The 18,779-nt window shown below is 41.8% G+C and overlaps 1 protein-coding gene across 1 annotated transcript in view; it reads right to left on the bottom strand.

Moving 5' to 3' along the window:
• LOC126252863 (facilitated trehalose transporter Tret1-like) overlaps positions 1-18,779 on the bottom strand; it is a 90,901-nt gene that overhangs the window by 18,306 nt on the left and 53,816 nt on the right. Inside the window, exon 4 of the mRNA XM_049953818.1 lies at positions 10,838-11,146. Coding sequence (XP_049809775.1) covers positions 10,838-11,146 — 309 coding nt within the window. The remainder of the gene's footprint in view (positions 1-10,837; positions 11,147-18,779) is intronic.

Here is an 18,779-nt window from a genome sequence, read left to right as displayed (position 1 = left end):
CAAATTTGTCAGGACCTGCTGGATCAATATGAAGCTGAAGGTGAAAATTTTCTGAACAGGGTCGTGACCGGAGATGAGACTTGGTGTCCGTAGAATGGCGACATGCGAATTCTCCATCAAAGAAGAAATTCAAGACACAGCCGTCTGTAGGCAAAGTGATGCGCACAGTCTTCGGGAATAGCCGCGTATCGTTCATTTGGTTGCCCTGGAGCCTGGAGAAACTGTCAATTCAGCACGCTACAGGACGACACCGACTAAGTTGAAAGTCCGAATTTCGAGGGTAAGGCCAGAGAAGAAGACCAACTTTCACCTGAAACATAATAACGCCAGGCCCCACACGAGTTCTGTGACCATGCAAAATTGGGCAGGACTGTCTTATCACATTCACCGTACCATCGCGATTTAGCAGCTTCAGACTTCCATCTCTTTGGCCATCTGGACTACGTGGCCAGCATTTTCAAGACTCGGATGTTGTTGTCAAAGTTGTAACGAGGCGGTTAGCATCAGCCGGTTCCAAGTTTTACAAGCGCGACATGCAGACTGGTTCATCGTTGGCAAAAGTCTGAAGCTGAAATGTTTGCTCTATTTAGCTGTGCTATTGTGATTTATGTATCTCCTGCATTTTCCTTGAATAAAAATAGGAGGCATTACTTTCGGAACGACCCTAGTACATCACAGCAGTAGTGTACGTTAAAGTTCAAGTGAAAGAAGGATGCTATGGTTCAGCATTATGATAATGAAACCACAAAATTTTCCCAAACATTTTGCAATAAGTTTACGTCAGATGGAAAGATGGTCGGTGCTGCCAAAGCAGAGTTAATAAACACAGCCTTCCGGAATGCCTTCACAAAAGAAGACGAAGTAAATATTCCAGAATTCGAATCGAGAACAGCTGCCAACATGAGTAACATAGAAGTAAATATCCTCGGAGTAGTGACGCAACTTATATCACTTAATAAAAACAAGTCGTCTGGTCCAGACTGTATACCAATTAGGTTCCTTTCGGAGTATGCTGATGCATTAGCTCCATACTTAACAATCATATACAACCGTTCGCTCGACGAAAGATCCGTACCCAAAGACTGGAAAATTGCACAAGTCACACCAATATTCAAGAAAAGTAGTAGGAGTAATCCACTAAATTACAGGCCCATATCGTTAACGTCGATATGCAGCAGGATTTTAGAACATATGTTGTGTTCGAACTTTATGAATAACCTCGAAGAAAACGGTCTATCGACACACAGTCAACATGGGTTTAGAAAACATCGTTCCTGTGAAACACAACTAGCTCTTTATTCACATGAAGTGTTGAGTGCTATTGACAAGGGATTTCCGATCGATTCCGTATTTCTGGATTTCCAGAAGGCTTTTGACACTGTACCACACAAGCGGCTCGTAGTGAAATTGCGTGCTTATGGAATATCGTCTCAGTTATGTGACTGGATTTGTGATTTCCTGTCAGAGAGGTCACAGTTCATTGTAATTGACGGAAAGTCATCGACTAAAACAGAAGTGATTTCTGGCGTTCCCCAAGGTAGTGTTATAAGCCCTATGCTGTTCCTTATCTGTATAAACGATTTGGGAGACAATCTGAGCAACCGTCTTCGGTTGTTTGCAGATGACGCTGTCGTTTATCGACTAATAAAGTCATCAGAAGATAAAACAAACTGCAAAACGATTTAGAGGAAATATCTGAATGGTGCTAAAAGTGGCAGTTGACCTTAAATAACGAAAAGTGTGAGGTCATTCACGTGAGTGCTAAAAGGAACGCGTTAAACTTCGGTTACACGATGAATCAGTCTAATCTAAAAGCCGTAAATTCAACTAAATACATAGGTATTACAATTACGAACAATTTAAATTGGAAGGAACACACAGAAAATGTTGTGAGGAAGGCTAACCAAAGACTGCGTTTTAGCGGCAGGACACTCAGAAAATGTAACAGACCTACTAAGGAGACTGCCTGCACTACGCTTGTCCGTCCTCTTTTAGAATACTGCTGCGCGGTGTGGGATCCTTACCAGATAGGACTGACGGAGTACATCGAAAGAGTTCAAAGAAAGGCAGCACGTTTTGTATTATCGCGAAATATGGGAGAGAGTGTCACAGAAATGATGCAGGATTTGCGATGCACATCATTAAAAGAAAGGCGTTTTTCGTTGCGACGGAATCTTCTCACGAAATTCCAATCACCAACTTTCTCCGCCGAAAGCGAAAATATTTTTTTGACACAGACTTACATAGGGAGGAACGATCACCAAGATAAAATAAGGTAAATCAGAGCTCGCACGGATTCTTCCTGATCCAGAGAAACTAGACGCTATTCGTAATTATGCTGTTCCTACCACAAAACGTGATGTTCGTAGTTTCCTTGGTGTCTGTAATTTTCTTAGACGCTTTGTTAGATTGGACGATTTGGCCACACCTCGTTTATGTGAACTATCTGGAAAGAATTCTAATTGGTGTTGGGATGAAGAAGCTCAACCAGAATTTGAACAACTTCGTGATGCTTTAGTTGCTGCTCCACTTCTTTCACATCCGGATTTATCTAAAGATTTTTGTTTGGCGACGGACTCATCATACAAAGGCCTAGGTGCACATTTATTTCAAGAGATAGAAGAAAATGTCGTTGTAGTACAGAAAAATATTGCATTTGGAAGTCGTGTTCTCTCTAAATCAGAAAAGAATTATTCGATTACGGAACTTGAAGCCTTGGCTGTTTGGGCTTTCACAAAATTTCGCATATTTTTGTATGGCAGACATACTAAGATTTACACCGATCATCGAGCTCTGGAATTTCTTATGTCAACAAAATTAACACGTGGAAGATTGTCACGATGGGCGCTGTATCCACAGGAAATTGATTTTAGTATTGTTTACATACAGGGTTCTTCAAATATTATTGCTGATGCTTTATCACGTGCACCTATGGTTTTGAAACAAAGTGCTGAGGAGGACTGCAAAGAAAACAATTATTGTTTGATGTATACTCAAGGTGTTGCGTTTGAGAATTTTATTTCGTCTTCCTCCAGGACATCACTAAGGAGCAAAATAAGGATCCAATCTGGAAGGACATTAAGGAGAAGTGGAGGAGAAAGGAAAGCGTAGCGATTAGACAGTATTATTTAGTTCGCAATGATATTCTTTTTAAACGAAAATCGGTCGACAACTCTGTTTGGTTAGTTTGTATTCCTGATGAGTGGGTTAATAAATTGATTTGGTATACACGTTTCAGTTATGCACACTTTGGTCCCAGAAAATGCTTTCATAAATTACGAGAAAATTGCTACTTCAGTAATATGGAAAAACGTATTCGATCTGTTCTTGCCAAATGCAAATTATGTCAAGAGGCTAAGCCGCCAACTATTTCTCACGGGGCACCGTTGCTTCCTATCATTCCAGCGAAATTAAAGGACATGGTTGCAGTCGATTTGTTCAGTCCAGTGGTTCGTTCTACTAATGGTTTTGCATACATTTTGGTAGCAGTGGAATTGACATCAAAATATGTGTGTCTTACACCTTTACGCAAAGCAACAGCTCGTTCAGTATCTAATGCTTTCATCAAACATTTTCTTAAAGAAGTGGGTCATGTTGATAAGGTTGTATCAGATAATGGATCACAGTTTCGCTCTAAAATTTGGCTTCGTATTCTACGGCGTCGTAAGATTAAACCAATTTTCATTTCACTTTTTCACCCTCAATCTAACGCTTCAGAGAGATGGATGAAGGAAATCAATAAATTGTGTCGACTTTATTGGCATCAGAATCACAGAACGTGGGATCAGTATCTTCATACACTCTTGGAAATGGAAAAAAGAACACATTGACACCGGTGTGTCAGACCCACCATACTTGCTCCGGACACTGCTAGAGGGCTGTACAAGCAATGATCACACGCACGGCACAGCGGACACACCAGGAACCGCGGTGTTGGCCGTCGAATGGCGCTAGCTGCGCAGCATTTGTGCACCGCCGCCGTCAGTGTCAGCCAGTTTGCCGTGGCATACGGAGCTCCATCGCAGTCTTTAACACTGGTAGCATGCCGCGACAGCGTGGACGTGAACCGTATGTGCAGTTGACGGACTTTGAGCGAGGGCGTATAGTGAGCATGCGGGATGCCGGGTGGACGTACCGCCGAATTGCTCAACACGTGGGGCGTGGGGTCTCCACAGTACATCGATGTTGTCGCCAGTGGTCGGCGGAAGGTGCACGTGCCCGTCGACCTGGGACCGGACCGCAGCGACGCACGGATGCATGCCAAGACCGTAGGATCCTACGCAGTGCCGTAGGGGACCGCACCGCCACTTCCCAGCAAATTAGGGACACTGTTGCTCCTGGGGTATCGGCGAGGACCATTCGCAACCGTCTTCATGAAGCTGGGCTACGGTCCCGCACACCGTTAGGCCGTCTTCCGCTCACGCCCCAACATCGTTCAGCCCGCCTCCAGTGGTGTCGCGACAGGCGTGAATGGAGGGACGAATGGAGACGTGTCGTCTTCAGCGATGAGAATCGCTTCTGCCTTGGTGCCAATGATGGTCGTATGCGTGTTTGGCGCCGTGCAGGTGAGCGCCACAATCAGGACTGCATACGACCGAGGCACACAGGGCCAACACCCGGCATCATGGTGTGGGGAGCGATCTCCTACACTGGCCGTACACCACTGGTGATCGTCGAGGGGACACTGAATAGTGCACGGTACATCCAAACCGTCATCGAACCCATCGTTCTACCATTCCTAGACCGGCAAGGGAACTTGCTGTTCCAACAGGACAATGCACGTCCGCATGTATCCCGTGCCACCCAACGTGCTCTAGAAGGTGTAAGTCAACTACCCTGGCCAGCAAGATCTCCGGATCTGTCCCCCATTGAGCATGTTTGGGACTGGATGAAGCGTCGTCTCACGTGGTCTGCACGTCCAGCACGAACGCTGGTCCAACTGAGGCGCCAGGTGGAAATGGCATGGCAAGCCGTTCCACAGGACTACATCCAGCATCTCTACGATCGTCTCCATGGGAGAATAGCAGCCTGCATTGCTGCGAAAGGTGGATATACACTGTACTAGTGCCGACATTGTGCATGCTCTGTTGCCTGTGTCCATGTGCCTGTGGTTCTGTCAGTGTGATCATGTGATGTATCTGACCCCAGGAATGTGTCAATAAAGTTTCCCCTTCCTGGGACAATGAATTCACGGTGTTCTTATTTCAATTTCCAGGAGTGTATTTTTCAAAACATTCTGAATGAACTCCCTAATGATTCAACATCCTTAACGCCTATATTGATATTAAAAAATAAAGCACCGACAAATCGCATTTCTGAAATAGTTCCTTTTCCGCCTACACGGAAACTGCGGTATTCTGAAGTTATCAACCTGGCTCTACAGAATATTGCATCTGCAGGTGTTAAGTCTCACCATTTGTCTCACAAAGGAAAAGGCTTGTGTCGCAAATTTTTTCTGCTTTATAGCGGTCCATATGGAGTTCGCAAAATTATTCGTGATAACACTGTCGAAGTAGAAACTCTAAATCTCGGCGCTCTAAGGGAATACATCATATATCGAACGTTAAAATTTTTGTGGAATGACATACTTTTGAGAAACTAACAGTTATACATAAACACACGGAGAATGCAAGGATACCGCGCTGTGTTCCGGCGGCGGCACATACTCAAAGCAACAGTCAAGTCTGCGCGCCGCACAAGGTAGTCGTTGACCGCAAACAATTACTTCCTACGTCACGCGTACCTACAGCTGATCGAGCGCTCAGTGCGAATGCACTGACAGCCGTAAACAAATACACAGTCGAATTTCTCTGATTAAATTCAGTATAAAGCTATAGTGACTTGATAAATTATGTTATTAACGTTTAGTATTTTTCAGGATACGGTTGTATAAAATATTGAAGAACTTCAGGTAAATTCTGTGTGTGTCCGACGTTAAGAGGACTTGCTATCGAGAAAATTTCAGGAAGAATGTAATTTCGAAGAAGAAAGTAATAAACTAAAAACGTAACTATTAATTGAATTTATTTTTCAGGTAACATATTTCCACTTGGTACGTACTTAAGACGTAATTTGTTGCTCGCGATTACGTGATTCATACTTCGTGTTAACTGATATTGACAATGATTGATTAATGAACAGGGTTGTTACTTGTGTATATTATGCATCGCTTGGCAGCACTGCTTTTTCACTGATATATTTTTTTATTATGTGCCTGCTGTGCTTATTTATTTAAATTATAATTGTCACCTGATTAATTATGCTGATATGGTTATGTATGTAAGTTATACTTTGTGATTTATCTGCTTACGCCTTCATGTTTACTTATTAAGATTACATATGAACATTTATTTGCTTATGTTGATATGATGCTAATGACCTGTTTATTATGTAAGATATATATTCGCTGCTTTGCGTATGGATTGCATATTTATACATTTCTGTTTGTTGTCATAACTACTCTTTAATTTGGTATATAGAAATGCTGATATAAGGTGTACGAACATGGAGTTTAGGCCACAGTATGGTATTAATTATAGATTGTTCGCTTGGCAGAGCCTCGTTGTAGAAATTGTGCTGCATCCACTTGTTGATATTCTGTTCTCTACTGGTATATTTACTCGCTGTTGCATGTTTTGCTTACGCTCAGTGCCTCATATTTTTAAGATAAGAAAATGAACTGCTATAATTCTACGAACGACATTAGTACAAGAAACTTCATTGAAGTCACATGAGCTGGAGGTTTTATGGAAGCTGCATAAATTTATGCTAATAGGAAGGAAGCTAACGACATGACATACCAATACTAGGTTTAGACCATTGACAGTTATTACACTGCATTCTTCGTGAGCAATTGAAATAGCAAGTGACACTTGACACAAGAAATACTCCACATGTTTGCTTCTGTTTTGCCATGATTCTTAAAGTGGTGTACACGCTGTGAATTATTACTATCATTCACACTCCATACTCGTACTTACTTACTGAAAGTTATTCAAACTAAAGGCTGTTAGAGGTCATGTAGGCATTTCTTTTATTTCATGATGGACAAGGTAACCACAATGTATTTTATGATTCATAATGAGTAGAAGATTTGGGTCAGATGGATTACACAGAGGTTGTGTGTGGACATTGTGTCTTCGGATTGTATGGGATGATGAATTGAAGTTAGCACTAGGATTTTATCTGTACTTGTTCGAGGAGACTGACTAGAGGAAAGAGCTGTTATGGAAGTGAAATGATATTGGCGATAAGGTTTATATGTGTCGACGTATTGAAGAGGTATTATTGAGGTATTGAGATTGTGTGAAGTTGATGATTATTGGAATTTGGTGGACAAGAGGTAAGGTAAATGATATTGATGATAAGGTTTATATGTATCGACGTAAGAGGTATTATTGAAGTATTAAGATTATGTGATGGTGATGATTATTGGACTTTAGGTGGATAAGTGGTAAAGTAAGTGAGGAGCATATTTTTTTTGTTTGTTTATATGCAACAAGGAGGATGAAGATGGCAGACTAGAACACTCAAGTGGAAGGAAGATTGTCTACACACACACTTTGTTAAATCACTAAGCAGTATATACTTTTTTTTTTTTTTTGGAGAGAGGAAGTATTTGCATATCTTGGCACACTGACAGTTGTTCAGCAACCGTTCATTTGATTTGGCTTGGCAAACATTGGTCTTGACATGATGACTATGACGTTGACTAACTATTATTGACTATTATACACTGTGCCACTACTACTTGATACACATGTTGAACATCAAATTTTGACATAATTACATTTACGCAGTTCACACTATTCAATTACACAGTAGTACTTAATATGTGGATGAAAGATGAGTGAGTGTGTTTTGTGTGTTTTCCTTTCCTAATCCCAAGTAATTGGTACCGACCTATCCCTTAAATATTATTTTACTTGTTTGTTGTGGCTTGCACTGACACTAAAATATTATAGGTTATTTGTGTATTGTAATAGTTGATATGACAATTATCTGATATCATTTGTGTGTTTGTTATAAATTGTATGTTTAGTGTAAGAGCATTGATAATAATTTTGTAAAAGCAATTGTGTGTGCATTCAAACTGTTGTTCGTGCTTGTACCTGTTCAACATTGGTGGGTGCCATTGATGGAACTGCTTCTACTGACATAATGTCACTTGTTGCTGTCTGCACATGCTCAACATTGCTGGGTGCCACTGATGGAACTGCTTCTAATGACATAATGTCACTTGTTGGTGTCTGCACCTGCTCAACATTGCTGGGTGCCATTGATGGAACTGCTTCTACTGACATAATGTCACTTGTTGGTGTCTGCACCTGTTCAACATTGCTGGGTGCCACTGTTGGAGCTGTTTAAATACTGCTGATGAAATGTTATGAGAGTGCTATTTGCACCTGTTGACCATTGCTGGGTGCTACTGTTGGAACTGAACTACTCTGAGGAGTGCTACTTGTTTATTGAACTACTGAAAGGATTTTGTGAATATTTGTATAAACTGATTTTTTTGTGTATTTACTGTTTATGAAATCTTATGAGACTCTTACCTACAGCTATTCGTCATTGCTGGTGCCATTGGTTGAATGATACTTGTGTAAAATATTATGTAAAATCACATGTATGCAAGCATTTGTATTCCTTACTGTATTTTATCTATTAGGTTATTGAAGGGTCAGTGCAAAGCCAAAATGTATCTAGTTATGTGATATTTACTTATTAATATTATCTTTTATTTTTGTCTGTATTCTTTGGACGAATTTGGTGGTATTTTCACCACCAATGCTGGCAAAAATACCATCAAATTCTACCCCGTGGAGGAGGGGCATATGAAAGGTGGCTACACTGAGTCACAGCGCCAGAGATCGCGCCAAAGAGTTTTATTCCGCCGCCTCCACTGGCAGTGCTTGTTCAGAAGTTGGGGTGGTAAGTGCTTTGGTGAGAGGATGTTGATAGCTGTATTATTTGAGGCCATGTCGTGTGCAGGTGTTTTGATGGGCTAGACAGCAGATGTTGTTCGAATGGGGATGTTGTAATGATCAGAGTGTATTTTTCGTCAATATATATGAAGGTAAAAAAACTTTTTTTTTATTTCTTTACTAACAATGTCTCTTGGTCACAGATTCAGTCAACAAAGCATCTGGCTTGTGTTCATGTATTAGAGTGTAATTCTGGTTTCTATGTGCAATCATAGTATTTCTGGTTCTTTTTTAAATTACTTCATTGTAAATGGCGTTTGAAGCATCTTGTCGTATTGAGGAAGAACCGTGCCAGATGTGTACGTTGAATCACACTTCCACACACAGAACAGTTACACTTGTGCTTTGTTGTTTCGTAGCTTTTATAGTTGCTGGGGACTTAATTAATTAATTAATTGTGTTAACGGAAATTTCCTTTCATTCCTTGTTGTTATTCTATGCAGTCAGATTGCGTACTAATACCAGTCAGGGCCAACCGGTTACGAGACTTCATAGCCGGACATACAGCGACAAAAATTAAAAATATTTGCATTATAAATAATTAAGCCCCCATGCACACTTAAATGTGATTTGCAGAGTATCCATGTAGATGTAGATGTAGATGAACGCTATGGTTCGACAGATCGAGGTGATGCAACGCAGCTAGCTTTTTATTCGCACTAAGGAATGGCCGCTGTCGACAGGGGATCTCAAGTTGATTCCGTATTTCTTGATTTCCGGAAAGGTTTTGACACCGTTCCTTACAAGCGACTTCTAATCAAGCTGCGGGCCTATAGGGTATCGTCTCAGTTGTGCGACTGGATTCGTGATTTCCTGTCAGGAAGGTCGCAGTAATAGACGGCAAATCATCTAGTAAAACTGAAGTGATATCAAGTGTTCCCCAGGGAAGCGTCCTGGGACCTTTGCTGTTCCTGATCTATATAAATGACCTGGGTGACAATCTGGGCAGTTCTCTTAGGTTGTTCGCAGATGATGCTGTAATTTACCGTCTAGTACGGTCATCCGAAGACAAGTATCAGTTGCAAAGCGATTTGGAAAAGATTGCTGTATGGTGTGGCAGGTGCCAGTTGACGCTAAATAACGAAAAGTGTGAGGTGATCCAAATGAGTTCCAAAAGAAATCCGTTGGAATTCGATTACTCGATAAATAGTACAATTCTCAAGGCTGTCAATTCAACTAAGTACCTGGGTGTTAAAATTACGAACAACTTCAGTTGGAAAGACCACATGGATAATATTGTGGGGAAGGCGAGCCAAAGGTTGTGTTCCGCTGGCAGAACACTTAGAAGATACAACAAGTCCACTAAAGAGACAGCTTCACTACACCCGTTCGTCCTCTGTTAGAATATTGCTGCGCGGTGTGGGATCCTTACCAGGTGGGATTGGCGGAGGACATCGAAAGGGTGCAAAAAAGGGCAGCTCGTTTTTTATTATCACGTAATACGGGGGAGAGTGTGGCAGATATGATACGCGAGTTGGGATGGAAGTCATTAAAGCAAAGACGTTTTTCGTCGCGGCGAGATCTATTTACGAAATTTCAGTCACCAACTTTCTCTTCCGAATGCGAAAATATTTTGTTGAGCCCAACCTACATAGGTAGGAATGATCATCAAAATAAAATAAGGGAAATCGGAGCTCGAACAGAAAGGTTTAAGTGTTCGTTTTTCCGGTGCGCTGTTCGGGAGTGGAATGGTAGAGAGATAGTATGATTGTGGTTCGATGAACCCTCTGCCAAGCACTTAAATGTGAATTGCAGAGTAATCATGTAGATGTAGATGTAGATGAAGATGTGACTGTATTATACGGGAAGTGCTTCACAAGAAAGGAGGGAGGAAACGTTGCTGCTGGCTGTACCTGCGAGATGCACATGCCGATGGCGGAGGCGATGAGCATGATCCTGCGGCCGAGGCGGTCGGCGAGCAGCGGCGTGGTGCACGACGCGGCCAGCATGACGAAGCCGACGATGATCAGCGAGACGCTGCTGTCGATGCTGCTGCCCGTCATCTTGAAGATGGCCTCGCCGAAGAAGAGCATCGCGTTGATGCCGGACAGCTGCTGGAACGTCATCAGGCCCAGCGTCAGGTAGAGGGCGCGAACGTTGCCCCGCGTCGACACCAGGTCGCGGAAAGACGCCTCGTTCTTCTTCGCGTCTTCCACTGCCTCCTGGACACGCAAAACCAAACAGGGTGATTCCAGAGGCGTCACGCGCCCAACAGCCTGTCGCAAGTACCTTTGATAGGACCGCGCCTCAGGCACTTGGTTATTTATTTCATCCGTCGTAAATAATCTCTTTCGTAAGCCTGCAACTGTGTCAACATTATTTATTTCAAGTTTTTATTTTACGCTCAATCTAACATAATGCAACGCGTTTCGAACATATTCTGTTCATCTTCAGGCGTTTATACATACATACTTGTTGTTGTTGTGGTCTTCAGTCCTGAGACTGGTTTGATGCAGCTCTCCATGCTACTCTATCCTGTGCAAACTTCTTCATCACCCAGTACCTACTGCAGCCTACATACTTCTGAATCTGCTTAGTGTGTTCATCTCTTGGTCTCCCTCTACGATGTTTACCCTCCACGCTTCCCTCCAGTACTAAATTGGTGATCCCTTGATGCCTCATAACATGTCCTACCAACCGGTCCCTTCCTCTAGTCAAGTTGTGCCACAAACTCCTCTTCTCCCCAGTTCTACTCAATACCTCCTCATTAGTTATGTGATCTACCGATCTAGTCTTCAGCATTCTACTGTAGCACCACATTTCGAAAGCTTCTGTTCTCTTCTTGTATAAACTATTTATCGTCCATGTTTCACTTCCATACAAATACTTTCAGAAACGACTTCCTGACACTTAAATCTATACTCGATGTTAACAAATTTCTCTTCTTCAGAAAAGATTTCCTTGCCATTGCCAGTCTACATTTTATATCCTCTCTACTTCGACCATCATGTTATTTTACTCCCTAAATAGCAAAACTCCTTTACTACTTTAAGTGTCTCATTTCCTAATCTAATTCCCTCAGCATCAACCGATTTAATTTGACTACATTCCATTATCCTCGTTTTGCTTTTGTTGATGTTCATCTTATATCCTCCTTTCAAGATACTGTCCATTCCGTTCAACTGCTCTTCCAAGTCCTTTGCTGTCTCTGACAGAATTACAATGTCTACAACCCTGTCTCACTCCTTTCCCAACCACTGCTTCCCTTTCATGCCCCTCGACTCTTATAACTGCCATCTGGTTTCTGTACAAATTGTAAATACCCTTTCGCTCCTTGTATTTTACCCCTGCCACCTTCAGAATTTGAAAGAGAGTATTCCAGTTAACGTTGTCAAAAGCTTTCTCTAAGTCTACAAATGCTAGAAACATAGGTTTGCCTTTTCTTAATCTTTCTTCTAAGATAAGTCGTTAGGTTAGTATTGCCTCACGTGTTCCAACATTTATACGGAATCCAAACTGATCTTCCCCAAGGTCCGCTTCTACCAGTTTTTCCATTCGTCTGTAAAGAATTCGCGTTAGTATTTTGCAGCTGTGACTTATTAAACTGATAGTTCGGTAATTTTCACATCTGTCAACACCTGCTTTCTTTGGGATTGGAATTATTATATTGTTCTTGAAGTCTGTGGGTATTTCGCCTGTCTCATACATCTTGATCACCAGATGGTAGAGTTTTGTCATGAATGGCTCTCCCAAGGCCATCAGTAGTTCTAATGGAATGTTATCTGCTCCCGGGGCCTTGTTTCGACTCAGGTCTTTCAGTGCCCTGTCAAAGTCTTCACGCAGTATCTTATCTCCCATTTCATCTTGATCTACATCTTCTTCCATTTCCATAATATTGTCCTCAAGTACATCGCCCTTGTATAAACCCTCTATATACTCCTTCCACCTTTCTGCCTTCCCTACTTTGCTTAGAACTGGGTTGCCATCTGAGCTCTTGATATTCATACAAGTGGTTCTCTTCTCACCAAAGGTCTCTTTAATTTTCCTGTAGGCAGTATCTATCTTACCCCTAGTGAGACAAGCCTCTACATCCTTACATTTGTCCTCTAGACATCCCTGCTTAGCCATTTTGCACTTCCTGTCGATCTCATTTTTGAGACGTTTGTATTCCTTTTTGCCTGCTTCATTTACTGCGTTTTTATATTTTCTCCTTTCATCAATTAAATTCAATATTTCTTCTGTTACCCAAGGATTTCTAGTAGCCCTCGTCTTTTTACCTACTTGATCCTCTGCTGCCTTCACTACTTCATCCCTCAGAGCTACCCATTCTTCTTCTACTGTATTTTTCTCCCTCATTCCTGTCAATTGTTCCCTTATGCTCTCCCTGAAACTCTCTACAACCTCTGGTTCTTTCAGTTTATCCAGGTCCCATCTCCTTAAATTCCCACCTTTTTGCAGTTTCTTTAGTTTCAATCTGCAGTTCATAACCAATAGATTGTGGTCAGAATCCACATCTGCCCCTGGAAATATCTTATAATTTAAAACCTGGTTCCTAAATCTCTGTCTTGCCATTATATAATCTATCTGATACCTTTTAGTATCTCCAGGGTTCTCCCATGTATACAATCTTCTATCATGATTCTTAAAGCAAGTGTTAGCTATGATTAAGTTATGCTCTGTGCAAAATTCCACAAGGCGGCTTCCTCTTTCATTTCTTCCCCCCAATCCATATTCACCTACTATGTTTCCTTCTCTCCCTTTTCCTACTGACGAATTCCAGTCACCCATAACTATTAAATTTTCGTCTCCCTTCAATACCTGAATAATTTCTTTTATCTCGTCATACATTTCATCAATTTCTACGTCATCTGCAGAGCTAGTTGGCATATAAACTTGTACTACTGTAGTAGGTGTGGGCTTCGTATCTATGTTGGCCACAATAATGCGTTCACTATGCTGTTTGTAGTAGCTAACCCGCACTCCTATTTTTTTATTCATTATTAAACCTACTCCTGCATTACCCCTATTTGATTTTGTATTTATAACCCTGTAATCACCTGACCAAAAGTCTTGTTCCTCCTGCCACCGAACTTCACTAATTCCCACTATATCTAACTTTAACCTATGCATTTCCCTTTTTAAATTTTCTAACCTACCTGCCCGATTAAGGGATCTGACATTCCACGCTCCGATCCGTAGAATGCCAGATTTCTTCCTCCTGATAACGACGTCCTCCTGAGTAGTCCCCGCCCGGAGATCCGAATGGGGGACTATTTTACCTCCGGAATATTTTACCCAAGAGGACGCCATCATCATTTAATCATACAGTAAAGCTGCATGTCCGCGGGAAAAATTACGGCTGTAGTTTCCCCTTGCTTTCAGCCGTTCGCAGTACCAGCACAGCAAGGCCGTTTTGGTTAGTGTTGCAAGGCCAGATCAGTCAATCATCCAGACTGTTGCCCCTGCAACTACTGAGAAGGCTGCTGCCCCTCTTCAGGAACCACACGTTTGTCTGGCCTCTCAACAGATACCCCTCCGTTGTGGTTGCACCTACGGTACGGCCATCTGTATCGCTGAGGCACGCAAGCCTCCCCACCAACGGCAAGGTCCATGGTTCATGGGGGAAGCAAACAATACTGAACGTCCTATTACTTCATCTACGTTCTGTCTTGTCATAAACCTTCTCCCTTCCTCCATCCTATTTTTTTCAGACCAAGGAAAAGAGCTAGTGGGAGACAAGATCTTTGAGTGTATGTAACAAATATACAACTTTTGTATAAACCTTTGAGCAGTGGTTGAGCCCGGACCAACAGGCAGGACCTGCACCATCGTACGAACTACACAAAGTCCGCTTAGAATCCTTAATTTTTTCCTTCAGGAAAGAAACTTTGGAACTTTCAACCAATCTGTTTTTCTGTCCCTGTACGTAGTTGTGCTATAAACGGTTATCCTTGAGACACGTGTGATTGTGCTATATACTGGTCAAAAGAAGTTTTGGTCCGTCCTCGGGTCTTCGTTAACTGAGTAGACTTCAGTACAATTTGGCCATAGTACAGAATGTCCCACAAAGAATGACCCTATTTTAACTTGTAACAATATTGAGACAAATTTCACTAGGTAACTGAAACAGCGCTAGATGCAATCGACATCGTCTAGAGTTTCAGAAAAAATCCGCTAGATGTCGCTGTGAGCACTGACCAGGAGTGTGTAGTCAGTCTCGCGCAATATGGTGTCCGCAGCAACAGAAGGCGTATTGTGTTATTGAATTTAATCGTACTCAGTCAGTGATAGCAGTTCATATTCGTTTTCTTGCTAAACCACCATCACCAAAGAACATTAGACGGAGGTATAAACAGCTTGAAGAAACAGGGTTCCTCTGTAAAGGCAGATGTCCTGGCCGGTCAGGCGTTCCTGAACAAACAGTGGAACAAATCCGACGAGCATTTGAGCGTAGCCCTCCAAGTCTAAGCGTCGTGCTAGCCGAGAACTTAAGTTACCGCGCATTACAGTGTGGAGTGTGTTACGGCGTCGTTTAGCCGTCAAACCGTACCGATTAAAACTGGTATAAACTCTTCGAGATACTGACAAAGTGAAGCGAGTGGACTTTAGCAATGCTGTTCTAGAGGTGATGGAAGATGACACTTTTATGTCACGGCTGATATTCAGCGATGAGAGAACTTTCCATATTAGCGGTAAGGTTAACCGTCATTATGTGCGTGTATGGGGACTCTAATATCCTCATGAAACAATTGAACACGAACGTGATTCACCAAAAGTGAATGTTTTTTGTGCTGTTTCGCAAAGCGAGGTTTATTGACCGTACTTTTTTTAGGAAGAAACTATAACAGGACAATCATATCTTGCAATGCTACGGAATTTGATATTCCCACAACTTGGCTCTGACATTTTCATCTATCAGCGAGATGGAGCACCACCGCACTGGCACAACGACGTGTGCAGTTTCCTCAATACCATCGTGCCTCAACGTTGCATAGGACGTACAGGACCGCGAAACCAGGCTTTACACTCTTGGCCTCCTAGGCCCCCTGACTTAAAACCAAATGATTTCTTCCTGTGGGAATATGTTAAACAATGTGTTTACCTTCCTCCCGTACCTCGTGACATTGATGAACTAAAAACCAGAATATCATTTGCTGTAGCTTCAGTGACAGAAGACACTATACGCTCAGTTTGGGATGAATTCGGCTGTCGGCTAGATGTCGTCCGTGCAGCCAATAGAGGACATTTTGAACATTTCTGATGGATTTTTATAAACGTCTGTCTTTTCTGAGTGATTTAGTACGCAGCTTGTTGGTGTTAAGCCCTTCTTCGTAATACATAATTCTATGTCAAATCGGGTCATTCTTTTTGGGACACCCTGTATGTCGCTACGTTTAAGGTTCATAAGGCCTACTCTTCCACGGGGTTCTCCCGTTTCACTTAACTCCACACACCTCTGCAGGCATGGACTTTTTTTCGCAATTAAAAAAAGAAATTCCTTTCCAAAAGTAGGCTCTATAAAACTGGGTCCATATTTACGACTTTTAATATTAATTATTTCTTTGTTTCTCTTTGGAGAACATCATAGCACTGACTCCCTAAAGCAGCTTCGTACACTATCGTATACACATATGGTTAACTGTTTTACTAAAACATATATGTTTGTGCGTTTACTTTCCGTTAGACGAGATCATAAAAAAACAGCTACGGCTCTGGGATATGAGGTCCACTTACATGTTGTTCTGTGCCTCTTTCCCTGCAGCTGTCTTTTTATGGTCTTACTTCAGTGTTAAATATCGATCTTGGAATTTCAGGTGCTGCTGTGGTGAAACGGTATACTTCGGGCTAAATTTTGTTATCAGCCCGTTAGAATGGTCTGTAGGAAGCTTCGCAAGGATAAACAAAGACAATGGTTGCGCCTCTTTCGTTTAATCTACGGATTAGTTTCCAATCGTCCCAGACCCAGCGCTTCTTACGGGAAATATGTGAACTAAATTAGATTTGGCGGGCTATTATTTTGTAAAAATGCTCTTTTTTTGCTGTGAGTCGTTGTTACGCGGTGCACTTCGTACGGTGTTCCTCAAAATCGGTAGCGACGTCCGTGTGACGGTTACAAATGGTTCAAATGGCTCTGAGCACTATGGGACTTAACATCTGAGGCCGTCAGTCCCCTAGAACTGAGAGCTACTTAAACCTAACTAACCTAAGGACATCACACACATTCATGCCCGAGGCAGGATTCGAACCTGCGACCGTAGCAGTAGCGCGGTTCCAGACTGAAGTGCCTATAACCGCTCTGTCACAGCCGCCGGTTTGTGACGGTTACGTTGTGACCTAAGAGTACACCTTCAGCTGCTACCAATGGAACGTGCAACAATGACTTTCACAACCAACATTGTTCCACATATTCGTCACTCCTTTAGGAATACATCACAATTTGCAATGTGGTGATTAGATTGGGATCTGAAAGCACAGCTTAAATTTATTTGCATAGTCCGTTCTGTATCATACGTATGTCTTTTAATCGCTTCCGGGAGCCTGCTAAGGTTTTCGTACCTTTCTTATATAGATATAGTTTTATCTATTATTTACTTAGCTTGTAAAAAATCTTGTCGCTCGTTCATCACACAGAAATTCAAATATACGTAACACATCATTCAAACCATTTCCGTTAAATCATAACATAGTACTGTGTACCAAAGAGTACAGACAAAGTTGTTCCATTTTTGTGGATTATATTTATTTTCACGTTAAAATGGCACTTGAAGTTGCTGTCAGTAACAGCAATGACTGTTTAGAATAACAATTATGATTTCCAATCTATTTTAATACTACTATGTTTTAACAATACTCCTCTGGTTATAAATGTGTATTTTAGCAAACGGTGTGAATGGTATGTTGCATGCGTTGAATTTCAGTATGTACAATGCCTATATGTGGGTATACAATAGATAATGATTCATAACATCGGCACGTAAAATTGCAAGATTTATCTTTTTGCGTTTCCCGGTTGCAGAAGGAGACACATAGAGGAAAAGAGAAACAGAACCCTACACACACAGACATCATATCCAGTGCTAATGCAAACTCTTGTTAATTGGAATAAAACCATCTGATACGACGGATAAACGTAACTAATGCTGTACTTCATGTAAAGCATAGTTGCTACCTTTTTCTGGTTGTCTGCGACGTACCGTAAACATCTGTCAGGTTAGTACTTACAGCCCCTTACAGATACAGTGCATGAGATTTGCCGCTGAATTTCACCTCATAGTAGATAGTGAGAAACGACTTTTCAACGATTTTAAAGAAGGTTGTACTTAAAACTAGTAGTAAAGGTGACCAATAAAACTATGGTTGCAAGCAAAGCAAAGATTTCGGCATCTCACTACAAAACTGAAAAATATAAATAATAAAAGTTAATAAATTGTAATATTAGGGAGCCGGCCGAAGTGGCCGTGCGGTTAAAGGCGCTGCAGTCTGGAACCGCAAGACCGCTACGGTCGCAGGTTCGAATCCTGCCTCGGGCATGGATGTTTGTGATGTCCTTAGGTTAGTTAGGTTTAACTAGTTCTAAGTTCTAGGGGACTAATGACCTCAGCAGTTGAGTCCCATAGTGCTCAGAGCCATTTGAACCATTTTAATATTAGGGATCTTAATTAAGGAAGGCAACAAATGCTATCATAAAAGAATTACAACAACAAAAAATGCTTAAAAAGAAGAGAACTATTAGCGAACAAATCTTTTAGTATAGAAAAACAGACACTTTGTCAGACGCTCATTTCGAGTGTGCCTCTGTTTGCCTTCATGTGCTTGACTGCAGCTTTGGAGAAGAATAACGAGGACCATTTATAC

The sequence above is a fragment of the Schistocerca nitens genome, chromosome 4 (assembly GCF_023898315.1).
Source record: "Schistocerca nitens isolate TAMUIC-IGC-003100 chromosome 4, iqSchNite1.1, whole genome shotgun sequence".
NCBI lineage: Eukaryota > Metazoa > Arthropoda > Insecta > Orthoptera > Acrididae > Schistocerca > Schistocerca nitens.
This window is presented reverse-complemented; position numbering and strand designations above follow the sequence as displayed.